This window comes from Nicotiana sylvestris, chromosome 8 (genome assembly GCF_000393655.2).
Source record: "Nicotiana sylvestris chromosome 8, ASM39365v2, whole genome shotgun sequence".
NCBI lineage: Eukaryota > Viridiplantae > Streptophyta > Magnoliopsida > Solanales > Solanaceae > Nicotiana > Nicotiana sylvestris.
Genome location: NC_091064.1, coordinates 121,018,024 through 121,032,518, shown reverse-complemented (window position 1 = coordinate 121,032,518; position 14,495 = coordinate 121,018,024). Strand labels below are relative to the sequence as shown.

The window sequence follows — 14,495 nt, the reverse complement described above, 5'->3', positions numbered from 1 at the left end:
TATGTTGTCCTTTCATTTATGAGATAGGAAAACTAATTATAGTAAGAAAATCTGGACAAACACCTAACACCTAACACCTTCATCGTCTAATCTTCCTGCGAAGATCAAATTGAAAGGAAAGTCTGGAGCATGCTTGACATCTTGAATAACTAACGTTGAACCGTTATTAGTTTTCAAACAAACTGTGCCAATACCAAACACCTTAACTTCACTGGCATTTCCCATCTTTAACACTCCAGAATCAATAGGAGTATAAGATGAGAAAAAATCTTTTCTTGGTGTGGCATGTGAGGTAGCTCCAGAATCTGGTGAAAAGTGATACTTTATCAGAATTGTGGCATCGAAGATTGAGTCATATGAGTGAGAGGGGATTATGTGTTTGGTTAAGAAAAGTCTGCTTTTTGGAGTGAAACAAGCAAAGCTAAAAAGGTGTATACATTGTTTAACTGGCAAACAGAAAAGAGTTTCCTTTCATAGCCATCCTCCAAGAAAGCCCGATTTATTGGAGCTAGTACACTCTGATTTGTGTGGTTCTTTTAAAGTAAAGTCAAAAGGTGGTGCACTTTACTTTGTGACCTTCATTGATGATCATTCTCGTAAGCTCTGGGTGTATCCTTTGAAATCTAAATATCATGCACTTGGCGTGTTTAAGGAATTTCAGGCCTTAGCTGAGAGACAGACGGGGAAGAAATTAAAATGTATTCGCACTAATAATGGTGGTGAATATTGTGGTCCCTTTGATAACTATTGCAAGGAACAAGGAATTCGTCATCATAAAACTCTGCCCAAGACGCCTCAATTGAATGGTTTGGTAGAGAGGATGAATAGAACTCAAGTTAAGAGAGTTAGATGCTTGCTTTCAAAGGCTAAACTTCCAAATATATTTTGGGTGGAATCACTTAACACTGCTGCTTATGTTATCAATTTGTCTCCTGTTGTTGCTTTGGATGGTGATGTCCCAGACAGAGTTTGGTTTTCCAAAGATGTTTCTTATGATCACTTGAGAGTTTTTGGGTGTAAAGCTTGTGTGCATATTCCTAAAGATGAGAGATCGAAACTGGATGTCAAAACTAAGCAGTGCATCTTTATCGGTTATGGTCAAGATGAGTTTGGGTATCATTTTTATGATCCAGTTGACAATAAACTTATTAGAAGTCATGATGCAATATTATTTGAAGACCAGACTATTGAAGATATTGACAAAGCTGAGAAGATAGATTCTCAGAGTAATGAGAGGTTAGTTGATATTGATCCAGTTTCTATTGCTAAGACACCTATTGTATATGGAGGAACCCAAGACAATGAAGGAGATAGTGATCAAGATCAAAATGATCATTATGGTGTAGATGTTATGGATTCTCTAGTTGATGAAGTTGTGGTTGATTAGCAACCAATTCCTGCACAGGTAACTACTTCGAATGCTCCTGAAACCTCTCTTAGAAGATCTACAAGGGAGAAGCAAAAATCTATGCGATATCCTTCTGATGAGTATGTACTTTTGACTAACATGGGAGAACTTGAGAATTATGATGAAGCCATGCAAGATACTCACAAAGATCAGTGGATCGAAGCCATGGAAGATGAGATGAAGTCACTCCATGAGAATGGTACATATGAGTTAGTGAAATTGCCGAAAGGTAAGAGAGCTTTATCTAACAAATGGATATTCAGAATAAAGCAAGATAACCATAACTCTGCGCGTAGATACAAGGCGAGGTTAGTTGTTAAAGGTTTTGGCCAGAAGAAGGGAGTTGACTTTGATGAAATTTTCCCCTATTGTGAAGATGTCTTCTATTCGTGTGGTTCTAGGCTTAGCCGCAAGTCTAGATTTAGAGGTTGAGAAGATGGATGTCAAGACTGCTTTTCTTTATGGTGATTTAGATGAGGAGATTTATATGGAGAAACTTGAGGGTTTTGTAACTAAGGGAAAAGAAAATTATATCTGCAAATTGAAAAGGAGCTTGTACGGATTGAAACAAGCTCCAAGGCAATGGTATTTGAAGTTTGAATCTGTCATAGAAGAACAAGGGTACAAGAAAACTTCTTCAGACCACTGTGTATTCTTCCAGAAAGTTCTCTGATGATGATTTTATTATTTTATTGCTTTATGTGGATGACATGCTTATTGTTGGCAAGAATCAATCCAAAATTGCAGTCCTTAAGAAGCAGTTGAGCAAATCGTTTGCGATGAATGACCTGGGGCCAACAAAGAAAATCTTGGGCATTTAAATCCACCGACACAGAAATAGAAAGGAGTTATGTTTGTCCCAAAAGCAATACATTGAGAAGGTACTCAAGAGGTTCAATATGACAGATGCAAAAGTGGTTAGTACTCCTCTTGCTAAACACTTCAAATTGAGTATTAGTCGGAGTCCATCTACTGATGAAGAGAAAAAGGAAATGTCTCGTATTCCTTACTCTTATGTCGTTGGTAGCTTGATGTATGCTATGCTATGGTTCATAATTACCATCCATGAAAACTTCCAGCAAGAAATTATATCAGAAGAATTGGAACTCATATGTACCCACCACATTGTGCTTATACCAATAGAAATGGGCAAAGACAACCACTCATTAGAGTTAGCCTGAATTTCAGGGAATCGGAGAGATTAACAGGACTGAGACATGGAAGAACACCACCGAGTAGTAAATTCCAAATCCTCGCCGGTTAGTGAGAGAAAATAAGCTTCCGTATCTAAGTTTTTACAGTACACGTGTTTTGTGGAGAGGACAACAGTACACGTGTTTTTACAGTTGCACGGTGCATGTTTCTATAGAGAGAGAAACTTATTATTTTACCCCTCAATATATACACAATTTCAAGAATACCTTGACAGTACAATTTTCATATGCTTTTTGTACAACTTTTACTGCAGCGTTCGTCCCTCAGCCATTTATATATAGTAGTAATGCTTTATTTCCTTTTCAGTATGCGTGCCAATCATATGTCATCTTATATAAGTGTACCCACTGAGAAAATTAGTAATCAAACAATATTTCGTAGATTTAATTTTATCAAGATTCTGACACAATAAAACAATATTGAAACATGTTTTGCGATCTTCTCTTATGTCTTAAAATTTCTAAACAGAAGTAGGCTTAAGGAGGGTACGAAAAATGTTCAAACATAAGTAGCTTATAACAAATGTAGTACTGATCATGAATATATAGTGTTCTAATCAAACAATATTTCGTAGATTTAATTTTATCAAGATTCTGACACAATAAAACAATATTGAAACATGTTTTGCGATCTTCTCTTATGTCTTAAAATTTCTAAACAGAAGTAGTCTTAAGGAGGGTACGAAAAATGTTCAAACATAAGTAGCTTATAACAAATGCAGTACTGATCATGAATGTATAGTGATCTAATCAAACAATATTTCGTAGATTTAATTTTATCAAGATTCTGACACAATAAAATAATATTGAAACATGTTTTGCGATCTTCTCTTATGTCTTAAAATTTCTAAACAGAAGTAGGCTTAAGGAGGGTACGAAAAATGTTCAAACATAAGTAGCTTATAACAAATGCAGTATTGATCATGAATGTATAGTGATCTAATCTGATCTTTTAATAGGAACCAACTATAGGTCACTTTACTCCAAAGCAAGACACAAAAGTAGTGTAGCTAAAGAGAGAATATATATCAGGTGATAAAGCAATTATAAAAAACAAGAACAAATGTTACTGCCCAGGATCGAACTGGGGACCTTTAGTGTGTAAGACTAACGTGATAACCACTACACCACAGCAACTTACATATTGTATGTTCTAGTATTATCTAGGCCATACATTCGCTAGCGTAAAAAAGTACAGATTATGCACTTGTTCATTGTACACAGTATTACGATTCAAAATCACTAGCACCGTGATCGGCACCAACGAAATGATCACCTTCTATCAAACAAGTTTCCTTGATATGTGCGAGCAAAGTCTAATTGTTGGTGAACAAAGTTTATCTGTTATCCGAAACAATAAAGATGAAGATAAAGTATAGAAGAGGCGAACGCAAAGAGGGGTAACACAATGTTGGAGGTTTGGAGACAGACCTTGGAGTCTAAAAGATTTTAAGTTGAACAGGACCAAAATTGAATATTTGGAGTGCAAATTCAGTGACGGAACTCATGAAACAAATGTGGTTATGTATAACTTGATGCTCAAGTTATCCCTAAGAGAGGTAGTTTCAAGTATCTCGGGTCTATTATCCAAGGTAAATGGGAGGTTGAGAAATATGTAGCATATCGCATTGGGGCGGGATGGATGAAATGAAGGCTCGCATTTGGTATTTTATGTGATAAGAATGTGTCACCAAGACTTAAAGGTAAATTTTACAGAGTGATGGTTAGACCAACAATGTTGTATGAGGCTAAGTGTTGGCCTGTCAAGAACTCCCATATGCAGGAGATGAAAGTAGCAGAAATGAGGATGTTGAGATGGATGTGTGGGTATATTAGGAGAGATAAGATTAGGAATGAAGCCATTCGGGACAAAGTGGGAGCGGCCTCCATGGAGGACAAGATGCGGGAGTCAAGGATGAGATGGTTCGAATACATTATGAGGAGAAGTAGTGATGCTCCCGCTAGGAGGTGTGAGAGTTTGGCCATGGCGGGTTTGAGAAGAGGTCGAGGCAGGCTAAAGAAGTACTGGGGAGAGATTATTAGGTAGGACATGGCGCCGCTTCAGCTTACTGAGGACATGACCCTTGATAGCAGGATCTTCATACTCGATGATTAGGATAGAAAGTTAGTAGGTATTTAAACATTTCTCATTTTCTTACATGTAGTTTTAGTAGCACTCATGTTCCTTCATACTCTTAGATCTTCATACTACTTGGTATTACTTATTTTTTTCTCCCTTTTTTCTTCTCTCTTCCTTCTCTTTCCTTTTCTCCGCCTTCCTCTTTGTTCTTCTCCTTTTTCTTATTCTTTACCTTCTTCTTCTGACCCTTTCTGAGCCGAGGGTTTATTGGAAATAATCTCTCTACCTTTATTAAGCAGGGGTAAGATCTACGTACACACTACCCTCTCCAGACCCTACTTGTGAGAATATACTAGGTATGTTGTTGTTGTTGTTATAAAGTATAGAAGAGGAAGAGACGAAGTCTTTGTCTAATTTTTTTCAGAAGCCTTAATATTTAGGGAAACTGCCAACCATGTCTATTTATAAGTAGCTCATCACAAAAATTGGACAATTTATAAAATATTACTAATATTAGCCAAATATTACTAATATTAACCAATTAGTTATTTGTAGCAAAAAAAAGGTCAAAGTTTTGCATTCTTTTGAGTGGTATTATTGGAATAGATTGGGTACATCTTAAGGAGCTTGAATCTCAATTTTGGGATGATTTGATGAAGTTTTGAGGTGGTTTGAATTGAAAATTCAAAGTAAAAACTGAACATGAAAAAAATGATATGTGTATCATATGATGTATCATTTGTGTATCACATATGTATCATATTTGTATCAATTGTGTATCCATATATACCTGTGTGTGAGATATATGTGTGATACATATATCGCAGAAGAATTTTATGAACACGATTTAATAACGAATTTTGATACAAAACCAATCCAAATCACCTCCAATCTTCCACAAATTTTGTATATTGACTCATATGTTTTTAATAAATTTCAACTATACCCATAGAAAAAGTTCCTTTTTTGCTTAGATTGTTGGAATATTTTTTTTTTTGTATTTCATCACTTTATTTGCTACCTTATCCATGAAATTTACTTTCCGTCTTGTATCTAATGTTGTTATTCACGCTTAAAAATATAAAAGCTGATTTTTGTATATGATTCTTTGAGAGAAAGAACCTTATTTATTTGGTTTTTCAATTTATACGTGCTTGGCTAATTTTTGTAAGTCTATGACTAATGGTTGGAGGTTGGTAAGTTGAGACTTATTTGGAATATTTGCGTAAGTTTCTCAATTATTTACAAAGGAGATTTCCAATATAATCAAGATTGCTTCGGTCCAACATGTACTCGGGTCCAATAATTAAAGACTCCAGACCCAAAATAGAATATTTTAGGCGCAATGTGAAATCTCAGCTGAAAAAGGCACAAAGGATACAATTGGCGCCCACCAAATAAAACAAAATTATTATAAAATAATAAAAGAAGAAGAAGAGTATTAAGAGAAAAGTAGATAGAGAGAATTCTTATTGATTTGTGATGAATTACAATAGAATCCCTCTATTTGTAGGAAAAAAAGTGACTTAGCCACCAAGTAACAAGTCCTAAAATCTCTCTAAAATATAGACATTCACTTTAAATACAATTCTATTTATAACACTCCCCCTTTGAATGTCTATTCAATAGATAATGTGCCTCGTTAAAACGTTAATTAAAATAAAACCAAGTGAAAAAAATTCTAGTGAAGGAAAAAAAGTACACATATCTGATAATACGCTTTTTGGTTACCTCGTTAAAAACCTTGCAAGAAAAATTCAGTGGGACAAAGCCTTATAAGGAAAAAAGAGTACAACGCATATTAACTCTCCCTGATGAGATAATCAATTCACATCTTTGAGCCTTCACATTCCAATCTTGTGAACCATCTTCAAAAGATCGTTGGTAAAGATTTGATAAACAAATCAGCCATATTAACATGAATGATATGTTGCACCTTAAAATCATCATTCTTGATAGATATATAATGTCTTCATATAATGTCGTGGAATGACATTTTCAATATCTCCATAGATGTATTCTCGCTATCACATTATCATGCTTATAGTTATAGCAAGATACATAATGTGTACAAATTACACTTAGGATGTAGTATTTCATGACCAAGAATTTTATATGCTTTAAGTAATTTAAATCCTTCAGAGATTGGCATATAAAGACATAACATAGAGATCTTTTCATTCATATTTTCGGGTACCCGAACCTCTCCTGAGATTTTAAGAAGTGTTATCCCATGTGATCTTCTAGATCACTTGCCTCTTTATTATGATCGTTTTGATCATTTGCTCATCTTCTTTATCAAGAATTTTATTTGAAACAGATTTGTCTATATGCTTTAAGCATACTATAGACTTTGCCTTTCTAGGACTTATTCTAATAGGAGTATTTATAGTAAGAATATAGTTACTTTCTTTGGGTCAGCAAATCTGTGTGGAATACTTTGCAATATATTGCAAATGAATTATTTTTTTATGAACTTCAAGTTCATACTATCTTATTCGAGGACTAGATGTATAAATGATAATTCATTCCACGTAACTTTTTCTCAACTTTTATCTTGTCTATCCCTCATGTTAAGAAAACTAACTTGCTTCCTCAACTTTGAAAACCCACCTTTGTGTGTTATGATGCTAATCAAAATATACATCGCACATTAATAATAATAAGATAGAATTATTTGGTTCCTGACCCTGAACCATTTGTGAAGGGAGAATGTAATATACTTTCATATATAATGTATACCAAACTGAAATAAATAACTTTGTTCTCATAAGCAATAATTTAGATATTAAGTTGAAGCACTCAATAAATCATTTTGCTAAACCAACTGTGATGTAAACCAACTTACTAAGATAAACTATCTTGAATAAAAAATCTGGAATATACTCTAAATTAAATTATTGAGCAAGTTATCTGGCAAACATCATGTTGCGGGTTAATAATATTTGCACATGTAGTCATTTCATAGATGCATCTTATGTGGTATACATGGCAGGTGCATGAACCCATATTCACCTTTGATATTTCCAGCATTCATGAGATTCAATCCCAATTTTAGTTGGTCTATTAATTAACGAGAACAAGCAACATAAGAGAATTCGTAAAGAACATTCTAGTTTTTTAATATTTACCCATGTGAATTCTCTTTTATTTTTGCACATCATACTTAAATTAACATGGCTAAACCAATTATGCCTACTGAATAAATTATCAATATTGATAAACTTCAGGTTTACACCATGACATGTGCAATTATCAATAAACTCCAAGTTTATTACGATATGGATTTTTATATCAATAAACTTCTACTTTATTGTGGCATTCGTTTATTTGGGTAGTACAAACTGGAGAATAAAGCGGGTAACTTTTTTCATATATATTACTCCGTTATAAGTTATCGTAATAAAAGATATCAAATCTTTCCTTTATTTATAGTCTTCAACCGCTTACGCGAATACTTTAGAAACTCAATAAGTTTCTTTGAGACTCACTACAACACAATGCCTTATTGATACTCAATTTTATTTCTCCAAAATAGTATAATTGGCTCTTCCAGAGCTTTCAATTAATTTTGTCCTACCACATATTTATCAACATCCATATGGTAAATATATATTTCAAAGAGAAAGTTATGCCATTATGGTCATAGTCAACATCATTATAGGCAAGATATGTTGCTTCCATACTTTTGTCCTGTAATAATCACATTACCATAATATTTTGGCATAATTACAATAGGTACGTGATCAATGATCATTCATGTAATAATAATAAAATTATTTTCTTATTTCATCTCAAACTCTTTTCTAGGGGTGAGTTTGGTATATTCATTACCACTAGCATATTCATATTCTTCCAAGAATAATTATATATATTCATAAATCACATGTTGTCACATTCACATTATGAATGGACCATAATCATCTCTATGTGCTTTACAAAATCTCATGTCAAATCAATGACAAACATTAATTTCACAGAGTGAAGAATTATTTTGAGAATCCTTATTGTTCGCATTACCACAATGATGACGATTATAATTTCATCTATTGCTATGTCCACAGCATTGATATCTTTACGGTAATAATTTTATATTCTTTCAGACTTATCACATACTGCTACCATATTCTCTTAAGGGAATGAGAATGAAGCAAATTCAATGGGACGGGTTTTCACTTCTTGTGCCCACAATCATATATGAATTTGATCATGACAAGATATAGAAATTTTACCACTTCGGATGGTTAGAATTTCTTATAAATTCCATTAGAGTTATAGTCAAATTTTATTGTCTTTGCTTGTATTTAAAATTAAATGATAGAATTTCAAGAATTTAAGAGAGAAAAATAAGGTAAAATACTTAGCTTAAATCTAGAATTTATTCCTGGAGGAAGTTCATGAAAATATTTACAATCATTATGCTCAATATTATGTACAAGTTGAGCGCCATGCATGTATCCCAGTGACTGGTGATCGAAGAATATGCCTAGTACAGGAATATCAATGTATTCACCCAAGAGCCTCAGGCAAATTCTATATCTTTGGGTGGCTTATTTTTCAAATGCTAGACAACGAATTAATAGTATATCTTCAAATTAAAACAACCGTTCTCTACTCAATTGGTTAGAGTCTCGTGCTGATAACGGGTTATAAAATAATAAAAGAAGAAGAAGAATATTACAGAGAAAAGTAGAGAGAGAGAGAGAATTCTTACTGATTTGGGATGAATTATTATGGAATAGAACCCCTCTATTTATAGGAAAAAAGGTGACTTAGCCACCAAGTAACAAACCCTAAAATCTCTCTAAAATATAGACATTCGCGTTAGATATAATTCTATTTATAACAAAAATAGAATAGTTGTGTAATTTTGTGTCTTTGCTAGGTGGATGAATATCCAAATTCTCGTACATAGGACAAAATGTAAATTTTAGAATTAGTTAGCATAGACTGAATAAGAAATAGACATGCACACAGTAAAGCAACATTTTTCTTACTTGTATATAAAAATGAACAGGTACAATGTTATCCATCAAGAAATACAATCAGAAAATTCTCCAAATATCCTATCCTATTATGGTATCAAAGCAGAGGTAATCCTATGTCAGCTTTTCTCATTTATCTTCTTTCTTCTTCATTTATTTCTTTTTCCCCCTGCATATTCAGTTTCTCATCATGGTTTCTTCTTCGAAAGAGATCTCTATTGGGGAATCGAGGAAAGGAACTTCTACTATGGAATCTGGAAACACAACTATGACTGATTCAACTCACCCATACTACTTGCACCCTTCAAATTCACCAGGAATGCTGCTCGTCATTCGTCAACTCCATTTTTCATGGAAGAAGTTATTCTAGATGGAGGTGGGCAGTACTCAAAGCCTTGTCTGCTACGAACAATGTGAGATTTATTGGAATCGATGTAATGATACCATGATTTTATGGCTCCTGATAGGTTATATGTGTATCCCTGTTATATTTTGATGATCTAACAAACTTACTGTCAAGAACCACATAAGGAACCTGTTACACATTCCCAAGACCTTAAGATCAAAAGGTTCCAGCTTGGGATATGGTTCAACTCTTCAGAGTCAAAGGAACAACAGAGGGAACATATAGCTACCATTTCCTGAGGAAACTGGACTAGTCAACTGCCTCAGCTGTAAAGTTGCTGCCTACACATGTTACAGTGCAGAAACAGTGCAGTAGTCAACTTTATGGGGGAGTGTCTTTTACCTAACTTGCTTACATCATTCCAAGTGATGTCATAAATGCATTATTAACATCAAATAAGGTAAAACAAATCACTTGAGCACTTAGAGAATTTACTCAAGCACATTCACTGTAATTGATCATCAAGAAAATGATTCTCAAGTGCATCAAGAACAAAGAACAACATTGCTACGGACCAGTTCCCCATATCAAGCTATTTTATGTCCTTAGTTGAGTTATAACTTTGTAATAGTTCTTTACTTATAATTCCTACTTAGATTAGTTAGAAGCATTGTGTAGGAAACCCTTTGTAAATCATAAACCCTTGTGTTTGTGTCTTGGCTAGAGTTAGTCGAGTTGTAAAGTCATTGTCATAGAACTATTACAAAGTGGCTTGTAGTAGGTTGTAATCTAAAAGTTGCTCAATAGTGAAGTTGAAATCCTACAAGGGTAGGTCATGGTTTTTAATCACGTTGAGTTGGGAATTTTCCACGTAAAATTCCTCTTGTCATTTACTTACTGCAGTGTGTGTGGTTTCTGTGGGAACTAATAGAGAACCTGGTTCTCTATATAGTTTGGTAGACCCTTAAATTCTATGAATTGGTATTAGAGAACGTTCTTTCTATCAGGCTAACACCTAGAAAGGATCCTTATGGCTGCTCCTCCAAATTTTGAAGAAGGCCAGTCTACCTACAGGCCACCAAGGTTCAATGGCCAATATTATGGATGGTGGAAGACTAGAATGCACGACTTCATCATGGCTGAAGAATCCAAGCTTTGGGATGTCATCTGTGATGGACCTTTCGTTCCTACCAAGATTGTTGGTGATCCAACTGCAGCTGTAACTGTTCCCACAACAAGAAAGGAATTCAACGATGCTGACCAAAAGGCCATAGAAAAGAATTTTTGTGCAAAGAAAATTCTTGTTTGTGGTATTGGTCCTGATGAATACAACAGGATGTCGGCATGCCAATTAGCTAAGGAAATCTAGAAAGCCCTCCAAACGGCTCACGAAGAATAACACAAGTTAAGCAATCAAAGATTGACATGCTTACAACTGAATACGAGCTCTTCAGGATGAAGGACGATGAATCCATTCAAGATATGCATTCTCGTTTTACCTTTATCATCAACGAGCTTCACTCTCTTGGGGAAATCCAACAAACAAGCTTGTCAGGAAAATTCTCAGTGTCCTGCCTAGCTCCTGGGAAAGTAAAGTGAACGCTATTACAGAGGCGAAGGACTTGCAGGAGCTAACCATTGATGAGCTTGTCGGTAATCTGAAAACATATGAAATGAAGAAGATGAAGGACAATGAAAGAAGAGAACCCAAAAGGGAGAAGAACATGGTCCTCAAAACAGACATCAATGATTCAAGTGGTGAGGATGGTGATATAGCTTACTTTACAAGAAGATTCCAAAAGATGGTTCGCAGGAATGGAGGTATTCTAAAAAGGGGCAGTTCTAGCAAGCCAAAAAATTATGACCTTTGTCATAAATGTGGCTAGCCAGGACACTTCATCAAGGATTTACCTCTCCTAAATCAAGATTAGCACAAAAACAACTTTGACAAAGCAGCCAAGAGGAACCCGGCTCTAGATAAACGCTTCAAGAGAAAGAATGCCACTGACAATGTTATAAAGCAAATCTTGCTACATGGGGAGACTCCTCCAGCGAATCTAAAGAAGAAAATGATAATGGTGATAGTTCAATGATGGCAGTAGAAAGTGAAGCAACTGAGTATGACTCAATCTTTGCCTTGATGGCTCAGTCTGATGATGATGATGATGAAGACAATGATGAGGTAAATTTTCTGGATGTTCAGAGAAATCTGAAATCTTATTCTCCTAAAAAAACTCATGTCTTTGGCAAATGTGTTAATTGATGCTTATCATAGTCTTATAAATGATAAAAATGCTTTAACTGTGGAATTAGGAGAAGCAGAACAGACTAGAGATGACCTAGGAGTCATTGTAGTTGATTTAAAGGAAACAATTGAGAACCTGAAGAAAGAAAAGGATGCCTTAAATGAAAAAATTGCAAATATAGAACATGAAAGAGATGATCTAATGGTCGTTGTGGTAGAACTAAAAGAGACCATTGAGTGTGTAAGAAAGGAAAAAGAAGTCCTAACTGAGAGAGTTGCTAACATTGAGCATGAGAGAGATGACCTATTAGTGGAGGTAGTGGACTTGAAGGAAACAATTGGGGAACTTAAAATGGAGAGTAGGCCTGAAATATCTCAAAAGGGAAAGGAATTAGCAAGTGAGGCACACATTAAGCTTGAATGTGAGTTAAATTTAGTGAAGTCCAGCCTGTGTGTTGATCTTGAGAAAAACAAATAACTTCAGGAAGAACAAGGAAGAGTAAAGAGTGATCTCGAAAAATTACTTAAGTGGACCTGGTCCTCTGATGCTATCATTGCCATGTGCACCAGCAATGGGGGAAACATGCAGGGAATTGGGTTCCAAAGGGAAAATACTCCCTACAACCCTCATAGCAAATACATTACTGTACCTAACAATTGGCTTTGCACTTACTATGGCAATACTGGGAGCTTTAAAGAAAACTGTAAGGCCAGATTTCAGTCACAATAGAAAAATAAAGTTTTTGTTGAAAAAGTAACTATTGGTAGAGAACCTGGTTCTTCATATAAAAAATGTATGATGCCTTCTTGGACTAGAAGATCCCTCATTCACCCCTTTCCTCATTACAAGAGATGCAAACTCGTTTGGATTCCTAAGTCTAACTCCCGATTTTCTTGTGCAGGGAACAGTGAAAGGGAGCAGCCTACAATGGTACATGGATAATGGCTGTTCAAAGCATATGACTGGAAGTACAAATGATTTTCTTCCACATAAGGCCCTGCAAGGAGGGAGTGTATCCTTTGAAAATGGCAAGAAAGGATACATTCTGGGAGTTGGAAAGATTGGGAAGTCTCTCTCACACTCAATCGAAAATGTGTACTACGTGAACGGGTTGAAGTATAGCTTGCTAAGTGTTTCCCAGATCTGTGACAAGGGAAACAAGGTGGAATTTGTGTTAAAAATATGTACAGTCACAAACCTAATGATTGGTGAGGTGGTGCTAGTAGCAAAAAGATACAAAAATATCTATGTTGCTTATTTTAACTCTCTGCAGAATGGTGATCTCAGCTGTCTAAGTGATGTTGATGATGATGCTGAATTATGGCATAGGAGGCTGAGTCATGCAAGCTTCACGTTACTGAACAGATTGGTCAGGAAGGACTTGGTTCGTGGTCTGACCAAGTCAAGCTTCAAGGATCAACAAAGTGTGTGATACATGTGTAAAAGGCAAGCAAGTCAGATCCCCATTCAAGCCCAAAAAGGAAGTCAGTACCTCAAGGCCACTTGATCTTCTTCACATGGATCTATGTGGACCTATGAGGGTGGCAAGCAGGGGAGGAAAGAAATATGTCTTCGTTATAGTTGATGATTTCTCCAAATTCGCCTGGACTCTATTTCTCAAAACCAAGGATGAAACTTTTGAAGTGTTTGTTGCCTTCGTAAAAAAGATTCAAGTGGAGAGGGGTAATAATGTAGCTTGCATCAGGTCTGATCATGGGATAGAGTTCGACAATGCCAAATTTGATGAGTTCTGTATTGAAAATGGTATCACTAATTATTTTTCAGCTCCAAGAACAGCTCAACAAAATGGTGTTGTGGAGAGGAAGAATAAAACTCTTAAAAACATGGCAAGGACAATGTTGATTGATAGTGGGATTGCAATGAATTTCTGGGCAGAAGCTGTTAATACTGCTTGTGAATAGGTGCATGATCAGGTCCTTTCTGAACAAGACTCCATATGAACTGCTGAATGGAAGGAAGCCCAAGCTGACATATCTAAGGACTTTTGGGTGTAAATGCTTTGTCCTCAACAATGTAAAGGAAGCTCTTGGAAAATTCGATGCCAAAAGTGATGAAGAAATCTTTCTGGGATACTCATATCAAAGCAAAACTTACAAAGTATACTGTTTACCATAAAAATAGTAACAACAATTAAATTTGTAAATGAGATTCTAAAAATACGTGATCTATTCTCGAGCTAGTGTTTAGAGTAATTG

General features: G+C 35.2%; 1 protein-coding gene and 1 non-coding gene across 2 annotated transcripts; one reads left to right on the top strand and one right to left on the bottom strand.

Annotated features, from left to right (window-relative positions):
* Positions 1 to 3,686: 3,686 nt before the first annotated feature.
* Positions 3,687 to 3,759, bottom strand: TRNAV-UAC (transfer RNA valine (anticodon UAC)). The gene has a single exon. It is a non-coding gene; the product is annotated as a tRNA-Val (tRNA).
* Positions 3,760 to 11,063: 7,304 nt separating this feature from the next.
* On the top strand, positions 11,064 to 13,711 carry LOC104243232 (uncharacterized). The gene is made up of 6 exons (XM_070154453.1): positions 11,064 to 11,371; positions 11,514 to 11,854; positions 12,055 to 12,279; positions 12,347 to 12,700; positions 12,849 to 12,982; positions 13,181 to 13,711. The coding sequence occupies exons 1-6, from the start codon at positions 11,064 to 11,066 to the stop codon at positions 13,709 to 13,711; spliced, it is 1,893 nt and encodes a 630-aa protein (XP_070010554.1).
* The last annotated feature ends 784 nt before the right edge of the window (positions 13,712 to 14,495 follow it).